General features: G+C 29.8%; 2 protein-coding genes across 2 annotated transcripts in view; one reads left to right on the forward strand and one right to left on the reverse strand.

Annotated features, from left to right (window-relative positions):
- Positions 1–22,915, reverse strand: part of LOC148302465 (uncharacterized) — a 322,290-nt gene that overhangs the window by 109,308 nt on the left and 190,067 nt on the right. The window lies entirely within an intron of this gene.
- Positions 5,463–7,356, forward strand: LOC148302467 (uncharacterized). Its single transcript, XM_088271570.1, has 2 exons — positions 5,463–5,938; positions 6,697–7,356. The coding sequence occupies exons 1-2, from the start codon at positions 5,516–5,518 to the stop codon at positions 7,078–7,080; spliced, it is 807 nt and encodes a 268-aa protein (XP_088127696.1). The 5' UTR covers positions 5,463–5,515; the 3' UTR covers positions 7,081–7,356.

Consider the following 22,915-nt stretch of genomic DNA (forward strand, 5'->3'; position numbering starts at 1 on the left):
TCATTAAAATTTTAAAATTATTATTTTTTTAAATCAATCAATCAATCAAACAATCAATCATTTTTAAAGAAAAACTCACAAATATAGAATTCAATAGGGGACAAGCTACACGAGGAGCCAAACGTGTTTCCGTGCACATTTTTTTTTAGAAAATATATTGAAATTTGATTTATTGTTAAAAAATATTTTGAAAAAAATATTTTTATGTTTATTTTTTACTTCTTACCTTTCAACGACTATTTTTTTTTTAAAAACCAAATATTTATTTCGAAGAAAATCTATTGTTTTCAATACAAAAACCATATTTTAATTTTAAAAAATCAAGTACGTTGAATGCTACTTGGGTCTTGTGAAAATTAAATAACTGACTATTGATTATCTCGATTAAAAGTATTTGATATTTTTTTTAATTCATATTTTGTTTAAAAAACGCAAATGTAATATTCAACCGTGGTTTAAGTATTTGTTTTGTACAGTCAGTTCATGAAAAAAGAATTAATTAACAAAAGCAGTTTTTTTTTTAAAACGAGAAAAATAGTAGTCTTAATTTTTTATGTGGTTTGACCTAAAGAGAAACACAAAAAATATTCGTTGAAAAAAATATTCCTTAGTTGAAGTACAACTGAAAGAATTGTAGGAGCTTTTAAAATGGACGAATTTTTGCAATTGCAACGCTCGAATCTTTACAAAAAACTTGATTAATACCCCGGCCACTGACTGTAAAAGTCCAGAGGAAATAAATCAAACCCACCGGATGTGATTTCGATTTATGTTTCGATTTTAGTACGGAAATTCACGTGCAGAAGTACCAACGCTGCAAAATGTGAAATGCATTATTTCGACCCTTCACTTTAAACATAAAATATAATTAAAATTTGGCTGATCCAATTCAGGAACTAACAATGTATTCTGAAGGACCTTAGAACTGTGTCAAACATGTGATTTAAGCCATTTTTTCCACAGCATAAATGATAGTTTTGGGGTAGTATTAAACGTTTTTATTTTGTTTTATTTTTTAAGAAAAATATTTGATTTCTTACTATTTTTTCAATTATTGTTTGAAAGGTTGAAAAACTTAAAAAAGTTGTTGTAAAAGTAGAAATCTAATTGTGTTTTAGTAGGTTCAAAACTTGAAATTGTGACTCAAAGTCCACGACACTAACTACGGGACCACAACTCAAATCGATTAATACCTTAATCATCATTCATAGGGTGAAAAATTTAGTGTCTCTAAAATAATACTTTTAGTTTTGTCCTTAAAGAACTTTGTGGAAAAAAAAGGTAAAATTCTTGCATGGTGTGGGAAATTATGTTAGAATTTTCTCCATAACACCATAAATTTACTGCAGTTCCTAATTTACGGCATGCAAAATCTAAAAAGACTTCTGTGATCTTCAATTTATTCTTCGTAGTAAAAATACGATAAGTAAAAATTTCCTTCGAGACCGAAATGAAAAATGACTTTTTCGCATTAATCAAAGAGCGGCAAAGCCTTTTTCTGGCAAGCTCAAATGTATTGGCTCACTGCCCGGTAAAACAAAAATATTTCATACTTCTATACCAATTTCAATTGGGTACTTCGGATGCATACTAAATGTTGACTAGGTCACCGAAAATGGGAGATTTATTTTGGATAACATTCGACATGATTTAATCAGAAAACAATTGATTCAACTAGAATACACTTTGCAGATAGTATTTTTTTTTTCAAAGCTGTCTGTATTTTAAGACTTCTCAGTGTTTGACGATATAAGCATTATCAAAACACGAAAAAAAATTGTCATCATTGACATACCTTTTAAAAATTAAATGATAATTTTAGTAAAAAACTCTCCTTACCATCCATTGCTTACTTTGTGTAATACATTTGCGTAAATAAAAAAAGTTTTATACCAAGTTAACAATGGATGGTAAGGAGAGTGTTTTATTACCATACCACAAAGTGCTCAATGCTTTTAATATACAACATATAAATAATTGTAGTTTTTAAAGGCACAAATTTTAACAAAGTTATTTTTGCAAAATAAACTTAAAGTTAAAATTTGAAATATTATATATATATACTATCTGACAAAGTATGAAAACAAGATATTATATATACTATCTGACAAAGTATATACTAGACAAGATTATCCCCACGATCAAAAACCCTTCTTTAACCGTAAAAACGTTACCAAAAAATTATTATAATATAAATTGTATTATACGAGTATGTATGAATAGTATTACATGTTTACCGATTACAATTGATTCAATCAATTAGATCTAGATAACAAAAAGGTTTTTATTTTAACTTTTAATCGTTAAATCAATATTTAAAATATTTGAATGAATCGGCATTTAAAAAAAGTTGAAGATGATCGATTTCATATTTTTATTAAATATTATAAACTAGCTATCCCACATGGTACTGTGGCTTAGTCTGGTAAAATGGAAAAGAAATTAAAGTGAAAGCATACATTTTAATGTGCACAATATAAAAAAGCTGTCAAGAAGCACATCAACCGCCATTAATAATAATAGTTTTCCGTATATTACTGCTACGTTTAAACGATGGCATCGCCATTACAGTAAAAAAAACGAAAAGCACGTTTTTACCTACCTCAAAAATCCAAATGCAACGTTATGCAGTATCAAAATTTTAAAACAACCGGAGAATAAGTTAGAAAATATAATATTTTGAACAAATTATTTTATTTATTTATAAAGTTGCAGTCATACATACAACAAAGGAATATTTAGAAACAAAAATTTCTATGCAATCTTCACCCCATTTTTTTTCTACTTTAAATTGTCTTTAAAGTGTTGAATAAATAAAAGCAATTTGAACATTAAAAAATCATTTTCACACTGTATGAATGCCATCCATTACCTCTTTATCTTGATAGGACCAGCATTTGATTTATCAAAAATGTTTTCTGCATATTCCTTTACATTTTCTCACGCGAAACCTTCGTGTTTCCCGTGAATAAGGTACTATCGGAGACATTTATCAAAGCCTATTAATCTGCATGATATTACTTTTACCTCAAAATGTTAACTAGTTTCATGTTATCTTTATTCTACGTAATGCTGCTTTACGGCCTGTTTTAATGTAACTTTTTATACTTTAATCATCGAAAACTTTGTACTCAAATAAGTCAGATGTTTAACTCAGAGATGAGTTAAAAAAAACTGTCTTTCTCGCAATCTTTTACGTTGATCTACAAAAAGATAAAGAAAAGAAAAAAAAACTCAATGGTCATATTTTTAATGAAACCAAGAAATAACTTTCTTCTACCAGTTTTAAATTAAGTATATTACTTTTTTTTCAGTATAATTTTTTTTAAAAGGTACATTTATTTTTTAAAGTATTTTTTAGTAGTAAAATCGATAGGAAAAGTCTTTCGATTTTTTTAGTTTTATTTTTAGTAAACGTTTTAGCTTGTATTACTTCCAATATACATTGACAGAGTAACCATCATAAGCTGAGGTGGTATTCTATGAAAACGAGCTTTACAAATTATACATAATTATTTCTTATTAATAAAATTTTACCAATCGAACAATACCCTTATTTTATTATTTTCCTTAGGTAAAAAAAAGAATCGGATTTTTATCATTGACTGTTAAATAAACTAAAATATACATTTTACAGTTTAAATTTGAATCTTAAAGCTGCTTAAGTAAAATCTTGATTTGATTTTGTTACGGTGTGAATATTTGTTGGCATTTTTGAGGCAAGGTGCTTTTTGTACGATAAATAGGTACTAACCAGGTTTTACAGCGACTGGTGTTTCAAAAAACTATAATATCACGAATTATCAGAGTGCTCTTTGTATCGTTAGATGCGAACAAAGGATAAAGAAGACGAGATAATTAATATTTTCAATGCTTCCATTTTCCCCTCCGATACATTTATTATTAGAAAGCGATTAATTCTAATATACCATTTAGTACTTTAATAAATCATGTGTAATTAACTTCAAAATTGAAATCAATGTTGCCACATGTAATATTCTGCTCGTAAGGTATAACAATTTGTATACGGCTAAGCACGATAACTCCAAATTAGAGTAAATGGATTAGGCTGATGATTTATATCAACGATCGGAGTATTCTCTTACAAAACAATGCGTTTTCAATAGTAGTTTTGGCGTCAATTGAAAATCAACCTTAAGTTACGTGATTGCTTTCAAGCTTACATTAACCCTAAGCCGAAAACTTATACTCCTATAAATTTTTATGTAAATTACTTGTAAATCTTTTTATAAAAAATCACTATTTTTGGCCCTAAGCCTTTATTTTTAAAGATATTTTTAGTACAATTCCTATAAAATAACATTACTTTCTAAGGAAACGTAAAATGTTTACACATGAAATTATGATAACTATTTTCTCACAAAATTTATGCCTAAATAAACAAATATTTTCCCACGTTAAAGTTCTTTTCTCAACTTTGAGGGAAAAAATATAATAATAGTACCTAGGTAGAAACAAGAAAATGTATGGATAAGGACTCTGAACGCCTCTGAACTCCATAGAAGTTTGCATGAGCGAACCGGCGGAGTTTGAAAGGGGGCATGAGATGATTTAAGGTTCTATTATTCTAATGGATGGACACTCTAAGAGGGTGGTTCGGTGGTTGATATTCCTAACGTTCTAGGGTAGGCTTTTTCTGTGATGTCCCCGGCCCCAAATATTTCTCACTTTTTGTGTCATTTGTAACATATTTGGACCCATTTCAGAGCTGCTAAAGCGACCAAATATTAATATCAAAAGATGGCGTTCATGTGACCAGAAAAAATACTTTCATTCTACGGTGCTTTAAGCTGACGTAGTTTTAACTTGCTTGAAACGAAAAATTACTAAAAATCGAGCAAAAAAAATACGAACGAAAAATTAAAGTAGACAATTAAATGGAATGTCTTAATTCAGTCATTAGCTTAAACGTTTTTTTTGAACACCATTGAAGATAGTGATTTTGTTCATTCATCATACACATATTATAATTTATAAAAATGTATTTTTACCGTGCCGAGGGCACATTTTACTTATTTTTTTATTGAACTATTTGATCAGTTATCTGTCTACCAAATTGACTTATAAGTGCCATTTTGGATGACATGGCCAAACGATACGATGTATTTTAAACCAGCCTGCCTCCAATATACAGTTATAATTATCAGTTTTAAAAATAAATTGGTTTTAATATGACTTATAATAATAAAAGGAGATTTTCTTTACACCAAACGCGGTGCATCAAATAACATATAGAGAAAAAATGAAGCTTAAGTAAATACTCTAAACGAATATTCATCAAGAATTGTTTGTTTTTTTTTTAAATAAACTTTATCCTACATTTTCCTCAACCTTGTTTTACTTTGTATAATTTTAAAATACTTTTGTTCATGCAGTACCTACTCATTAAAATAAAATGTGTTAATTTTTAAAAAAAAGAAACTGAACTTCAGAACGAAAAATGTAAATGTCAAATCGAGTAATTAACTTATAAAATTTTCGTTTTAACTTCAAAATGATTTTTTTCATATATTTTTTAATCAGTATAGGATTTTTAAAATTAGGCGTGTATTCTTCTAATGATGTTATTCTAGCATTTGACGAGTTTCATAATAAATTTGAAGATATTTGGAAGGATCCAACTGCAGATTGTTACTTGCCGTTTTCGACAAAGGCATACAATTTAATTAATCATATAAACCCTTTGGACGTTATTCCAGATTACGTACTGTCGATTACACAGCCAGGATGCATTTGGACCGTTGTAGATGTGCAAAATGGTGCCACAGTCACAATAGGGTACAAAATAATACCTGAACAATCTGGTGTTGTATTGAAAGTATCACTTGGAGAACATGTTTTTGAAGAACCCATATCATTTGAAGAGGGGTGGTTTATTATGAAGATCGATTTTCCTGATGCCAAAGGAAAATCAAAAGTACGTAACATTTTATTTAATCAATTTTTCTTCAGCGAATATCATATGAAAATTTTATCTTTAATATGGGATAAAAAATATACAATTACATGAAAAATGTCCACCTCCATAGTGTAATGGTAAGCACGCTCGGCTACCCTCCAGGAGGTCCCGGGTTCAATTTTAAGGGGGAGTCAAATAATTATGTTTTGATAAAAATGTGGTATTTTACCTATTTGCCTAGTAATAATTGGGAGCTCTTTTTGGCTATTTTGATTATTTTTTACTAAAAAGAGAGTTTCTTATATTTTTTACTAGTGACTATATAGATCAACGTGGTACATTGAGCATCGAATCGGTATCAACTCGATTCCAGATTATACGAATATATGGAGATCTGACCTGCATTCCCGATTTTTTCATTTTTTGCATTAGAATATAATTGATCGAATGAAAATTTTCGTTTAATAAATCTAAGAAATTTTACATTACCGAGTTTTTTCTTCTTCGTGTTTTGACAAAAAAATTGTCAATATAAAATTAAAAAGTATTTTTGTTTTTAAAATTATTGTAACCAACAACCTCCTTGGTTGAATAGAACTTTTGCCCCTCCCCCCGTTGGTTCAGAAAAATGGTTATGAATAAATTTACTTATACATATACGAGTATGTCTAATATCTTTGAGCTAAAGAAGTGCTCACTCTCGCTTCAGATATCAAATATATTGGAATAATGAGTTAAAAATTAGGATTTTCATGTTTATGTGCTATTGGTTTCAGCTGAAAGTTGAAGTGCCAGATATTTCAGAGTCTGCAATGTTACTTATAAACTTATTTAAGGTGGAAACCAAAGATTTTCCACCCGCAATGAACGCGACAGGACTCGATTATCACTCCATCAAGAAACGTAACATAGACGAATTTGACAATGACTATGAATATGACGAGGACGAAGATGATGAAGACGACTATGACGATGAAGAGGAGTACGTTAATTGGGAACACAATGATTTCAGAAGTGCATTCACCCCTAATGCTGCACCTATCCTTTACGACGAATCACCTTGCAGAACTCCTTGTGTGATGTCTTTTGTCCTAGTTATGCTAAATTTACTATTTATTCTTGTGATGACCTTTCAAGTGTGCATTTTATACAGTTCCTGAAAGCATTCTACAAGTGACAATCATTTTTTGTTCTAAAATTTGTAAAATGTTACTCAATGCAAATCCATCTATGTAGTATTTATTTATCTTGATGGATTTTAATAATTTTTGACATCATATATTATGACTAGAATTATTTATTTAATAACTATCTTAACGTACAATTGAATTTTTTTAATTATGAAACATAACAAAACTTTTTTTATGACCATTTTATAATTGAAATATGGTATGCCGTTTTTTATAATGTCACTTTATTTTTTTAATAAACATTTTATAAATATTTTTATCCAATTTTTTTTTAAACACCATAAAATAAACAAAAATCTATTTGACACATATAATTGTACGAACATTTTGCATAACGAGTTTCAGAGAAAGGGCAAGTCATTTTTTTCATATTTTTCTTCACCTTTGTTAAGAAATAAAAAAAAATCTTAAAAACAATTGTATGTGACCACTTTTCAGTTTATTTATGTCGAAACTATTAGTTTCATGATAATCTGTACTTTTCAAATTTAGTCGTGTTTACATCATTATCAATGGTGGTCTCTTAAAAGTGTTTTATTTTTATTTTGTAATATTAAAATCATTATTTTATTCCACAAAGCTAGCAAAAAATCTGAAAATAATATTTCTTTTGACTGCTTACATCTTAGTTAACATGTATAATTCCCCATGCTCACGACTTTGATACTTACTAGAAGAATATTTTACAATATATGATCCGTTAATGTAATATCTCATTCCAAAAATAAACTAGGACGTTATTGTACTTATAATAGAGAGAAGAAAGTACGGGGTATATTGTATTTCTAGAGAGAGAAAATTGGAACTACGGGTGGCATGTACAGTATGTACACCCTCATGAATATGTAACCAGGATAAAGACATACTGTTAACGCAAAGCTTAAGGAAAAATAAGTCGTCCTTTTAATAAGAATCTTTGTGATAGTCAGAGTGATTTTTTTCCATTTTATATTATAACTCGCAAGCTTTATCTACCCGGAGTAACGTAACGTACTACATTAAAATTATATCTTTGCTTCAGGCGAAATAGCTTGAACCAGGAATATAAAAAAAAGAATAAAATTACAATTATATTTTATTTCAGCGTTGAAAACGTGTTGGGTCTACGAGTATCATTAACACAATCGATATCGTTATATAATGTGCCGAAAGCTTATTTTGTATACAACTTTACATTCAACAATAACAAATGAACAGGTACATTTTATATTTACATACATAAAAACTTTTTAATGTAATTAAGGTTTCCTTAAAACTTTGAATGGTGGTTTTAGTTTTTTTAGGGTGTATGCCTTTTTTCTCGTTTTTGTATTTAATTTTTTTACTTATCATGTTTAATTTTTTATACCGCTTATTTAATGTAAAAGCCTAAAAGGTTCACTTATACTTAATAAATATTAATAGATTTATATTATCCACTGACACTTCGTGATGGAATTGCATTTTTAATATATTATTAGATTAAAACCAATATTTTTAGCTTTTCCACTTTATTTTTATTTGACCAGCGACCGGGTTTCGTCGTTACCGACATCATCAGACTGGTGATGTCGACCCAGTCTGATGATGTCGGTAACGGCGAAACCCGGTCGCTGGTCAAATAAAAATAAAGTGAAAAAGCTAAAAATATTGGTTTTAATCTAATAATATATTAATAAATATTATTATTTTATTTATACTTTTAAACGTGTGAAATAACTTTGAATTTATTGATTTCTTCATTGTTTGTTCATTGTTACATTATGGTGGCTGCATCTTGCAAAATCTTAACGTAAATAGGCATAGAATATAGAGCTTCTTTACTTAATCTAGGGTTTTGGCAATCAACAAAAAAATATGTTTTTAATTAATTAAACAATGACCAAATTTAATCATGGGTACTCTAGAATATTAATTGCTTTAAACCGCCTTTATCCTAACCTATATATTTTGTTTCTACCTTAAATAATACCCAGGTAATATTTTCACCCCAGGACTCGAAATAATTAGCAGTCCCAAAAGTGCTGACGTATACTCGCAGGACTTATTTAACACTTAGTTTCAAGAACCATTTTAGCAAGGATAAGAGTATTACATTGAAGCATTATGCAAATCTACGTTGTATTTATTCATCCTGTCAAAATGGTCATTTCTCTCAAAACTTTTCAGTAAAATTTCAAAGTCCCCTAAACAAATATTCGTCCAGACCGAGAGATTACAAATATTAGTTTTTTTCAATGTTGGAATAGAGATTAGGGGAGGATTTGACTGCACCCGATTTGTAACTTTAAACCCCGGTTTAAATACCCCATTTAACAGTTACATATTTCTGCCTCTGCGGTTTAGTGGTTGATTCATTGTGCTAAAAGGCTAACATTAGTTTTTATAAAATATGTAAAAAAAAGTTATAATATTACGAGTAACATATTATTTTAGTGAATCTTTTAATTGGTATACAAATGGTTAGTTTTAGTGGATTTATTATTAAGATTATTATAAATATCATGTATGAATACATTATTGAGTTGATATCAAAGAAGTTTTTACAGAGCTTGCAGCTTTTATTAACTGGTAAAATAATCACTCTAAAACATTTACCATTTAACCATATTGATGATCATAATGTTCGAATATTTTATAAAAGAATGTCGCAATCAATTGGACACTTTGGACTTATATTTTACTTCTGGTTTAACCCATTTGCAATGGCAACCACTACAATGTGCTAACAGAAAAAAATCATAAAATATTTAAATCCATTTTTACATACTCATAATGAACAGTTCTATAAATACGTGCGTTGATCTATAAATTTGATCAATTTGACTAAATTTAATATCGTAAAGGTTTTTTATACGTTTGAAAAAATAGCCAAATATTAACTGATGAAAAATATCATGTTATTTAATTGAGTTTTATTTGCACATAAAATAAGAGGTCCCGTAAATACGTGCGTTGATTTAAAAAATCACATTTGATCGATCTAACAAAATATCGTTTAAAATTTGGTTAAATCGATCAAACGTGAATTTCTAAATCAACGCACGTATTTACGGGACCTCTCATCATATGTACACACACAAATTAATTAAATATCGTCATATTGTTATCAGTTAATATTTGGCTTTTTTTGCAAACGTATAAAACACCTTTTTGATATAATATATCGATATAAATATCGAGATATCATATCTTTGAACCTTTTTAGGAAACATTATATTGTTTTGTCCGCCTCCGTGGTGTAATGGTCAGCATGCTCGGCTACCGTTCTGGAGGTCCCGGGTTCGATTCCTAGGGGGGTTTAGTAAATATAAGTGATTTTTTCACTCTAATATTTATTCAATATTACACTGAACTGGTACCTGAAGTGGAGGGCTGATCACCTTTCCTTCATGTGTAAAACGATGGAGATAACACTGCGTTTATATGAAGCAGTGCCCTATGCACCATTGGAGTGCGGTAAAGGGTTTATAATTATTATTATATTGTTTAAAAAAATTGTTTGATAAATGATTTTGACATAAACGAATAAAATACGTGAAGTAAATTCCTTTTTAGGATTTTTTTATAGTATTCTTTCGTACTTATTTTTCATTTATTATTACAATATTGGCCATAGCAAAATAATTTTGTGGCGAAAATATTTTTCAGGCTTTTGTTGATTTCTGCTAAAGATAAAATTAGCGATAAAAAGTCTATCGCTCTAAGATTTATATTCAGTTTCTTAGAAAGCGTTCGGACATAATCGTAAGTCATTTTTATGTACCCATTGAGCCAAATTATTATGAACGAAAGGTGACAAAAATGCCATCAATTACAGTTATTTTTCACATTTGTTTTCTGGAATTAGGGAAGAATTTCCTTATAAATTTGTGAGATGGTGGTATTAAAATACGCTTTCGAGATAAAAAGCGAAAATATTTTGACATTCTTGGTATAAAAATGCACAAATAAAAAGTTTTTTTTTAAATATATAATTTATATATGACATAATCACGTTATATGCAGCACTTTTGGTTAACAAGAATAAAAAAGTCATTTACTAAACTTATTGGTTGATATTTTTTTGTTTATTAAAAGCATTGTTAACTTTTTGGTATGGTTATATAACACTCTTCTAATCATTCATCGTTCGTTTTGTGAATTACACAAAGTTAACGATGAATGATATTAGAGTGTGATAATGTTTTCAGATTTGAATATATATATATATATTTTTTTTAATATGGCGTTTTTTAGAATATTAGTAAAATATGCAAAGCAGTCCAATGAGTGTCATGCCTTTATCTCAGTGAGATATATTTTGTATGTAACTGTTACTTTCAATAGATGGCGCTGCCATTGAGGAAAAATCTAGGAATAAATACGCATGTATTTAAATGCAGCATCGTATCCGAATTTCAAAGCTATCGATGAACAAACAAATATTAATATTTTTCACAACTTTTTGTGTCAAAATCTGTTCACCATTTCTGGGTTTGTCACTAAAAACAGATATTTATTCGGAATGCATGGAAATATGTATTAAAATAGATTTGAATTAACAGTAGTATTAACCGAGTAAAACTTATTACAAAATCCATATTATTTTTCATCTACATTTAAATATCAATAATGATCTTTATTTACATTTTAATTGATAATTTAATTTTTTTAAATTGATTTTAATGTTTTATTCAACAACACCTTAATTTATATTATAACTAACTAACACGCCGCTTCCTGCAGGGGTAGGCAAAGAGAATAGAACGCCCTTCCACCCTGCAAGGATTCTTCGCCTCTTCCACATTCATGTATCTCCTCATATATACCCGCCGATTATTTCGATTCCTGACCCGGCTGCTTTCAAGTATTTGAGAAACCTGATTATGCCAAGTTTTCCTCGGCCTTCCTTTGCTTTTTTTATAACTATATTTGCCTCATAAATTTGTTTAACTGATCTTTCCTCACTCATACGTTCCACATGGCCAAAGCATCTCAATACACCTTTCATAATTTTATCGATAATGCTTATCTCAGCCTTGCATTCTTTCCTTATTTCACCATTCGAACATCTATTTATCATACATCATTTTGCACTATATAATATGTGCGAGTCTGTATTAAATAGAAATTTGCTTTAGAAATGCTTTTAGAAATACTTGCTTTAGAAAATATATTTGTTTCTCAAATTATCTTATTGATCATAAGGATAGATAGATATACATACCATATAGGTAAAACGAAAAGTTTATTTTAGGAAAAATATGTAAATATATCATCACAATAAACTGAAAGCGAACGGAAGCAGAAATGTCTCTCAATTGACGTTCTGAAATATGTTGTCTCCAGAAATACGTTCGTCAAAAAATTGACTTCCTTTTGATATATTTTAAGGATACAATAGATCACAGCATCATGAAAGCTCTTTTTCAAGTTATCAACACGTTCCGTAGCAACGCATTTTATATTGGATAATGAAAGAAAATGGAGGGAAAAAGCGCTTTGCGAACAGATACATTACTTTATAATATTCTCTGTAGCCTACTTTGCGAATTTCAATTCCTGAAATGATGCTTTAATTTAAAATTAAGAAATTTGAGCGGAAGTGTCTTATTTGCTTTTTTGAGATCAAAACTAAAAATACGTACCCATATAGGGATTCCTAAGATACATTTTATTTTTGAAAATCAAATAAAACTAATTAATTACCACGCTGCTTTTTCGCATGAGTAAACAGAGAGGATAAAAGGCCTACACCATTGAGTATTTTGCAAACTTATAAATGAAATATTGAAAAAGTGTGACGCCTTAATTTTACTCAGCCACGCACTGCTGCGACTCAGTCAGGTTAAATGGAAAATAAAGAAAACATAAACCACAAACCGCTTGCGGTTTTATAATATTTTAGCAGATTACTAGAAGCATTTGTTGTTAAGTTTAACAGATGGCACTGCCATTGAGGTAAAAAAAACCGTTTAGAAAAACTTTTTTACCTGTCAGTAAAGTAGCAGTGTTGTGTCTGAATATTAAATCAATCGAATAACTTTAGGAGGTATAAGATTTTGAACCAACGTACATTTACATTTATATATATATAGATGGAGGTAGAATTTTGTTCTTATGTTCATAGCAAAATACTTGGTGATTTTATCTAGAATCGATTTCATTTGAATATGAAGGAAGATCCTCCGCGTACAAAGGGATGTTTTTTTTTTCATTCTTTTGACAATTTTGAATTCCGAATTCGGAGAGAATTACGAGCATAAACGAAAATGCTTTTCTACCCTGTAAAATATGGAACAATGCGCCGATACATATTTTAATTTCACCTTTCATCATACCGGAAATGAAAATTGAGGGGAAAAAACATGTGTACGTATAGATTGGAGAAAAAATATTATTTTAGAACTCAAAGGAATGCTCGTAGCATCGTAACAGCGTTATCAATATATCGGCACTTTATTTCATTTCTTTGCGTTTTATATCATATTTTTATTTTATCACAATGGTACGAGGGTAAGATAAATTAAATAAATTATAATTTGCACCTTTATTTTATGCAAATATAGAAATAAATAAAATATAAAAACTATGTTTTAAAGAGAAAAAAAAAAATTTAATCACTTTTTTTTGTAACATTAGATAACTTTTTTTTAGTGTCTGCTCCATATTCTTGTGGTAAGCGCATATGACTAAGTTCCTGGGTTTGATTTCCAGATGGATTAAGACAAACAATGTGATTTTAAAATCAGTAGTTAACGAATGCTTAAAACAAAGTTATTAGAATAATTAAAAACAAATGTTGAAATAATTGTTTATTTTTATTCTGGAATGGTTATTGAAAGTCAAGACTGAAAACTATCAAATAACTTTCAAAATAACACTACTTTGACAGGATTTGGTGCCCTTCGTAACATTAAATGCGAAAAAATATTAGAAAAAAATAACATCCATTCTAAAACTATGTTAAATAACTTACCTTCACGCCACTTTCCCGCAGGGGTAGGCAGAGAAAATAGAAGGCTACAACAAACTACCTGTGCCAAGATTTTCTTCCTTTTCTAAATTGACGCATCCCCTCATACATATTTGCCAATTATTTCAACTCTTGACCTAAAAAAGTTGTTTTTACGACTAAATCTTGATGTTTTGTTACTCATTTTATATGAAAAACATTTTTTAAATGATATTTTAATATTTTACAACATAACATGATTCATAACGAACTTTAAGTAAGGGACTCTTGATTTAACAGTTTATGAATCTCATAATAATATAAAAAGGGTGAATAATCATGAACATTTTTTTAAATATTGGGAGATACTTCATTTTGCCTTTCGTGCCCTGTCTGATTTCACCAAAAGTAAAGCGGCATTTATTTCAATACGAAAATTCATTATTCTATCAACCCCAACAAGAAAGCGATTTTTCCGTAATCAATCTTGTGTGTTTCGGGCAAAACGTTCTAACATTTCAACGTAATAGCTCTCCATCTACGGTTTCATCTCCCGTCCATGTAGCTCCTATGTGCCATCTACGCCCCCATCGACTTTTCTATCATGGAAACGTTTCTGCTATAAAATCATTTCCATCCTCACCCGAGATGCGAACGAGATAAGATGGAGCCTGAGTTTTCACTCCGTTTTGTTATAACTAACACGTTATAAGCCGTGTACAAGTAGAAATAAATAAATATTTATTTTTATCCTAATCGCCGAGTATGAAAGTACAGGGTGATCCATAAATCAGTTTTTAAATTGAATATTTTATTCACAATATGTTGAGTGTGTCCAAATCTGGGTTTTGTTCTCTTAAGAGTATATTTAGAAAAAGAGAATACATATTCGTTCATATTTTTAAATATTTTGATATCTTAACAAAGATGAAAAATAATATGGAAATCTGGATATACTCGTGATATAAAATTATTAATAAACTGTCGATATAAAATTTTACAGAACTTACAATGTGTCAAAGGTTGGTTTAAGTAATCATTATATACACATATATCATTAATAATTTACCCCTTATAGACAACCACACTAAGTTGCATACATATTTTTCAATTGAAAATTTATTTCACACGCGAGCTCTCGCCAGCATCTAAGGATGAGTTGAGTGAGTTTTTCAATTAGACCTCTATAAGATGAATGTAAGACCACATTTCTTAATAAAAAATTGAACACACTCAAAATAGTTGGTTGAAATATTTAAAAAAAAAACTTTTTGAAGCGTCTCCTTGTATTTTAAATGATTCGGGAAGAATCTAGGTTAACTAACCTCCTCCATTTGACTATAATGCATGAGGTACCAAATTCAATTCCCATAGCGTTAGCATTTTTATATTGTTAAACAAAAAAATATGTATGTTTTCCTGGAAGAAAAGAAAAAGTTTACTTGAGTAGTCACGACGAACGACTCATCTAAACGCTGCATATCCTTAACGCGCTAGAAGATCCAGCGTGTTTGACTACAATCCACGTCAATCAGATACTTGTTTTTGTGTTGTATTTTTGTGTTTTTACTATGTTGTTATTATTGACGAAAAAATTCATTTTATCACTCCGTAGTATAATGTTTTGAGCAGGTTATGCTTAGATGAGTTAAAATAAAAATAAGTTATTTTTTTCACTCAAATATTTTTCAAATATTAACTCTGGACTAGTACTTGAAGTGCATGGTTGATCATCTTGCCTTCATGTCAGTTACGATCAAGATAACACTTCACCAATACGATGCAGTGCCCTATACATCATTCAGTATGGATAGTGGTAGGAAGAAGAAGAAAATTTCATTGATTGAGTTTAAGCCAGAACGCTCTCATATTACTAAGGAGATCAATGAGGGATTGTTTTACTAAGATACTTTATACTTTTATACCGTTTGTAATCAGAAAAACGTGTAAAAATCCACAGTATCTAAATTTATTTTTCCGAAAGCCAATAAGCACGCGCGTGCGTGATAAGAAATGGAAGTCTAAATTGGTAATGTAGAAAACACACAGGTTGGCTGAATTTCACACTGTTTCAAATATTTCTACCTGACATTTCCAATCGTATAACGAATCAATCACGTTTTTCATACCGGCACCTACGAACGTTACATATTTCGATGTTTATTGTATTGAATGAGCACTGAATTGAATCTTGAATTTAGTACTCGGTTCTACACAGGACTAGTCAGTATTTAGGTGAACCAATATCAACCTATTTTATTCTTTTCTTTTTCATGATACTCATTTGGACAATTTTATGTTTATAACAATATGTCCTCGCTGAGTTTTCCGTTTCAAAGACTCTTTTTTCAACACTTGTTTATCAATGTTTTTGTCTAATATTAGTCATGCAATCATGAATGACATTTAAAAATTTTCATCTTCGTTTTCTAATTATTAATAGCTCTTCTTTCTAAACATAGTTTTGTTATTTCGTGATCTTTTGGATAATGGACGCAATAAATAAAGCTTTATTGCGTAGTTCTTAAAGTAACTTTTACGAATCGTGGTTTTTGTTTGTTTCTTGCATGTTTTTATATGGCGTTTTATTGGTGACTTTTGTATTGTTTAATTGGGAGTTCTTTCCTTGTGATCTGTGTTATTTTTAAATGCGTGTCTGATAATTATTTTTACGTATATTTGTTTGGTTGTCATGAGGTATACTTAGTAGAATATTTCTTGTGATATGACTGTCTCGGAACTTTGAGTTTTATTTTTATTTTTGATATTTATGCAACATTATCGCTTTTAAATACTGCTTCACTGCGTACAACCCCATCTAATCATCCCATAACGTGGAAATGTAGACTGACATAAGCAGTTGTCAATTTTATAAATATCTGTATATTAATGACTTACGTATTGTTTTAATAAAAACTTGGGTTTTATGGAACGTTACGATAAAAATACACATTTTGTTATAATGCACGAGTTGTACTTACACATTTCAATGATTTTAATATTGAAATATGAATATTCGTTAATATTGAATTTAACGAATTTTACGTAATTTTGTCATAATTATGATGCAATAAATGAAACGTCTTGCAAGTCTAAATAACGTTTGACGATCTTCTTGCAAAGCTACAAAACAAATCCTATTCTAAATTAATTAATGTACTTTTACTTTGATTGATTCGATTACGATATACAGCCATGTAGGCATTGACCATTTAATGAATTTAATTAAATGAGCATTTAGCCTAGAACATAGGGAGAATCTATCCATTTTGAATTTAAATTTAACTTGTTAAGTCTTACTTAATATAATAAAATAATAATTAAACCGTTATCCGCACCCCAATGATGCATAGGGCACTGCGTCATATAAACGCAGTGTTATCTTGATCTTTACACATGAAGGAGAGGTGATCAGCCCTCCGCTTCAGGCACCAGTCCAGGGTTATAATATTGAATACATATAACAGTGAAAAAATCACTTATATTTATTTTACCCCCCTTGGGAATCGAACCCGGGACCTCTAGAACGGTAGCCGAGCGTGCTGACCATTACACTACGGAGGCGGACAAATATATAAATAGTGGTATTTACTTTGTAATATTTGAAATGAAAATTATTAAATTAATTTGATAAAATCGAACAACTTGACATATAAATTTATTAGGTGAATGTATTATATTTGGAAATCGTATCCAAGTCAAATCTAAAAAGGTATACTTCTTTTTAAATTAAAAAGTACGTTAAATCCTTAATTAAAATAAATGAACAAAATAAAAATAATTATTTTTGAAAACTTTAAGCATACACTATTGGCGTTGTTTAGGCCGTGTATTTTCATCGATTTAGTTAAACTTGTCGAATTTTGTCTTAAGAGTGCTACGAGCTTTTTATTAAAAAAACTTTTATTATTTTGCGACATAAATTCATAAACTTTTCAGCAAACTATGTTGAAAGTGTCCGTGTGCTTGTAACTTATCTAACATTTGGTGTGTCCAATAAAATAATTTTGTTCTTTTTTTACGTTTTTTAAGTTGTTTTTTTTTAAATAAAAAAGTACTCTTGTTATTAAAATATATATGTATGTATGTATGTATAATATGGATATATGTACTAGTAACCACAACTCATGATTTTTTTTTCAGAAGTCCTTTGATGGTATATTTTACATTAGTAGACTAATTGTCTACCTCTATAATGAAGTGATAAACGAATTGCACATTTGGCTACCATGGTGGATTCCAGGGGGGTCAAAAAATTCTTAAGTGCTAATTTTATATTATCCTAGTATCTGAAACGCAGAACTGATCACCTTCCCTTTACATAATTAACTATGGAAAAAGTACTGCATAAATTTTGTGAAGTGCTTTATGCACCATTGGGTGCGGATAAGGGTCATAAGTAGACTTAAAGATTGTTATACCTTATTCGTCAACATTACTTTGTAAGTGTCCTAAGCGTTGCTTATGTTCTCCTTTTTCTATCTACTATTTTTTACCATTTCCTTTCCCATCACATATTATTTTACTTCAATCTGATCTCTTAGTCTTGTATCTGCCTCCCATAAACTACATATTTCTTCCCAATAAATTGATATGCTTGGAACCGTTTCAATTTATAGGATGACCAAGTAAACGTTGCCTCAATCCACTTAGGGGGTCTATTATTGGATATGTGTTGAGCTTAAAAATATACACAAAATGATAACCATTACATATATTACTGTTAGTGATGAAATACCATAGTTATAATGTAGTTCGGCATAAATTTCCCGTTTTATTCATAATCGATATACAAACTTATCTGTTACACAATTCTTAATTATTTCCTATAATGAGATGAAACTTACTTCTCAAATTACTTTTTTTTTGGTTGCTGAGAATTACATTACTCTAGTTTCAAGAGAATTCTCTCACCATCGACAGATGAAAGACAAGACTGCGTTTATATGATGCAGCACTCTATGTACGATTGCGGGTGCGGATAAGGGCTTAAAAATAAAGTAAAAGAATCACAGAAGATGAAAAACACCATGTTTTAAAAAAAAAAGGTCAAGAAATGATTTTTTATAAAGAATCACAGCGGTTTTAATGAAGAATGTCATGTTTTGAATGAGAATATGTTAAAAAACCTTTTTGTTAAGAATCACTGTAGTATTTTTTCGCCTGTTTGTTTTTATTTTTAAAGAATATGACAAAGCGTTACTATTATAATAATCGTTATTGCTGAACATGAAGAAGAAAGTTTCACACCTAATATTAAAAGCGAGTTTTATAGTTAGGAATTTCGGGATACCATTTGCTGTTAAGACAGAAAATTTGAATTCGAGAGATATCTAGATATTTGAATAACAAAATAAGAGTGTTTTTACATTGATCCTAATAGAACAGCAAATAAAACGGAAATACAATGACTCGTTTGAATATCATGGCCCCGAGCGGATTCCAAATTGAATGAGTTTTAAATTGCCGAAAGCCAGGCGAGTGAGAGGCGTTTATCAAATTATAAAACGAGAAAACGAGACGGGTACACTCAACATCCTCGAAAAATGAAAATTAAGCTACGTTTTGCTCAAATGAACGGATAAAAATAAGTCTTTTTATACGTACGAAGGTTAGATGGTTTTTATACACGTACAATTGGGTTTTCTCCTTTTTAACGTTTTGTTTTATTATTTTTTTCTCTTTTAACAAAGATTTATGCCGCTAGGAATAAGGCGGCACGTTTCTGTACGAGATGATTTATGAAGGCAACTTTTGACGGATTTCTCATACTATAATTTTTGTTTTGTTTTCTACCTATTTGCATGATACTCTATACGATATTCTACGCACGTATCACTAAAAGGATGGGATGTGGATCTTTTTACTTTGTTCCTCACCGCTTTAATATAATAAGCCCGCAAAATATCGCCGATACTTAATCATTTATCTATGACTAGATCGCATCTGATCTTTTTTCAGTAATTTTGAATTTTTAAACTTTCGCATCTATAAGTTTTTTTTAAGTGTGCATTACTAAATACTGGAAATATAAACTTTTACCCTTTTTGAAAAACAACATTAATATCGTTATTTTCTAATCATCAAATTAAATTCCTAACCTAAGCCTTTCTTGTATAATAATATGATGATTTAAAAATAAAAATTAAACAATCCTATAACACCACATTTTGAGTTTATCTATGTAAACACAACGAGTTTTAAGAATCCAACCAACATTGGAAAACACAGTATTTGTATTCTAAACTTTTGATGAGAACGTCTGTAGTTCTCAAAACTAGTCGTATTTACATTAAGTCAAAAAGTAGATATTTATTATTCTTTTATTTAAACGCACAGGAAAAAATAACAGTATACGCATATGAAGAGAACGGAATCATCGAGACCCCCCCTCATAGCATTGCACGGCCAACTCTAAGATAGAAGACTCCCGGGCATACCACCAAACAGATGGAATGATAACTGAGAATCGACATCGCAGGAGGTTTATCTCTTTTTAAATCATTCCGCAAGGCCTACGAAAAAAAATGGAACGAGAAAAATAGATAATATATAAAAAAAATAATGTGTCGGGTTATACTCCGTGAGTCAGAGTTTTTCAGTTCGAACCTACTCTACTACAATTTGATACCTATTTCTAATAATGAGCCGCTTAGGCTCACAGAAATAGTATAATTTTTTATATTTTTTATTAATAATAAAAACAAAAATATTTCCATTAAAAATTTAAAAAATTAAAATAGAAGAATACAAAAGTTGCAGCATAAATTTCTTCGTCCCTTCAAATGTTTAAGTGAAAATCTCTCCAAGCACAAAAGCTTCTCTTATTTGAAAAGCTACAATAATACAAACAACGTATCTATTTGCAGTAATAAATAAATCAATGAGCAAATAACGGAGGATATTAATGACGTATAAATTAATCATTCCGATCGTGGTATTTTATTAGACAAACGTGTGGCGCTGAGTTTCTACAGCGCTACGCCTTCACAATTCGTAATTAATAAATTGCCGCAAATAAATGATTCGCAGCCACTTCTAGCGATCGCCTCTCCCCCTCCAAGGCAAATAAAACATTTTCAAACAAGTGAAAATTGTACCCGAGAGATGGATATAAATCGACCAAACTTGTAATATCTTCCATAAACCGTGAATTATATCTCAACTTTGCCGGGTCGGTTTTTTTTCCACCCCCCCGATAGTTCACGATTCCTGCGATCGGTCGGTTTTAAGGAACTTTGGCGATTTCTCTCCCAATAAATAAGAAAATATAATAACTAAAGGATTTTTACGATCTCCAAGAACTTCCGTTATAAAACCAACACCAGAAAACTGCAGCGCAACTGTTAAGTCTTTCGAAAATACGGCGATAACAAGAACTATTTTGTTTATCGCCTTCCTTTATTTTATAAAAAATATTTCTATAAATTTATTTTTATAAAATGTTTATTGGAAGGTGACTGTATATGTTTACTAAATATTCCCAAAAACTATTTATTACTAGCTATATCCAACCACGCGTTTCTGTGGCTCCATCTGGTTAAATAGAAGAGAAAGAAACAGTATTCAAAAACACGTGTTTATTTAAATGCAACATTGGGAAAACATTAAAGTAATCGATGAAAAACTTAAAAAGATTAAAGATTTTGAAAAAACGATAATTTTGATGTTTCTACTAACGATAATCTTTGAACCCTTATCCGCATTCCATGGCGCATAGGGCACTGCATCAAATCAATGCAGTGTTATTTTGATCGTTACTTATATGAAGGCAAGCTGATCATTCCTGCGCTCCAGGGACCAGCCCAGAGTAATATTAAATAAATATAATAGCGTAAAAACACTTATTTTTATTTTCACATCCCCCCCTGTAAATCGAACCTGGAATCTTCATAGTGAACATAAGACAACAGAGGTTGACAAAATATACATGATACATATAATCCACGAATATTTAAATAAAAAAAAATAAAATAAACTTATAAATATAAAAGTTATCTAGTCAACTGTATTATTTTTTTCAAATATATTTTCGAATTATTCTTACGTCTTTATTTTTTCATATTGCGTGTTGTTGAAATAATTTTATTCACCTTAAAAATTTAAACATCTTGTTGAATTATCCTTACGTCTGGGTTATTTAATATCGCGTGTTGTTGAATTACTTTGATTCACTTTGCGTTACTTAACTTTAAGGGGATCGAAACAGAGGAAATTGAAAGTGGGCCGATAATTGCTAACACGTCATCAATGGCACACCACCCCATTTCCTTTCAGCCCACACCCACACCCTCCCTTACACAACACCTTCTTGGATGTAGCCTTAAAAGCTAGAAAACGAGCCAAAGCTGACTCGTAAAGAGGGTAGGAAAGAGTAAATCCACGTACATTGAAAACAAAAATGAAAACCATTTTGATTTTAAATATTTAATTTTAACTTAATTATAATGTCTACCGGTTTCGAAGCTAGCCACTTTTTTATCAAGACTGATTAATACTAAAACTCTACCTACTAAACTATATTCAAAATACAATATCGTTTAGTAGATAGAGGTTAAGTATTAATCAGTCTTGATAAAGAAGCGGTTAGCTTCGAAACTGGTAGACATTTTAATAAGTTATAATTAAATATTTATAATGATTTTAAAACAGAGTAACATTTAATTACAAAATGCATTTTGCTTTTATTAATGACTAATGAATGTTGACTCGTACGCATCAATTGGTGGGGAGCTCGATTCAACGTTTATTGTGTAAACGTCAAATTGTTTATTTTCTAATGTTTATTTGTATTCTAATTATGTGCTTACTCGTATGTCAAGTTTATTTTTGTTACCAAACATTTCTAAGACAGAATGAAATTTACCCGTTCTCAAAGAAATCATAACA

The sequence above is a fragment of the Brachycentrus maculatus genome, unplaced genomic scaffold, assembly GCF_059751285.1.
Source record: "Brachycentrus maculatus isolate JH-2025_06_01 unplaced genomic scaffold, ASM5975128v1 h1tg000451l, whole genome shotgun sequence".
Lineage (NCBI taxonomy): Eukaryota > Metazoa > Arthropoda > Insecta > Trichoptera > Brachycentridae > Brachycentrus > Brachycentrus maculatus.

Excerpts from the sequence above, each read along its gene's own strand:
- LOC148302467 (XM_088271570.1), top strand. The coding sequence starts at position 5,516 with ATGATTTTTTTCATATATTTTTTAATCAGTATAGGATTTTTAAAATTA. Across the intron at positions 5,939-6,696 it reads ATGCCAAAGGAAAATCAAAA|CTGAAAGTTGAAGTGCCAGA; the intron begins GTACGTAACATT and ends TATTGGTTTCAG.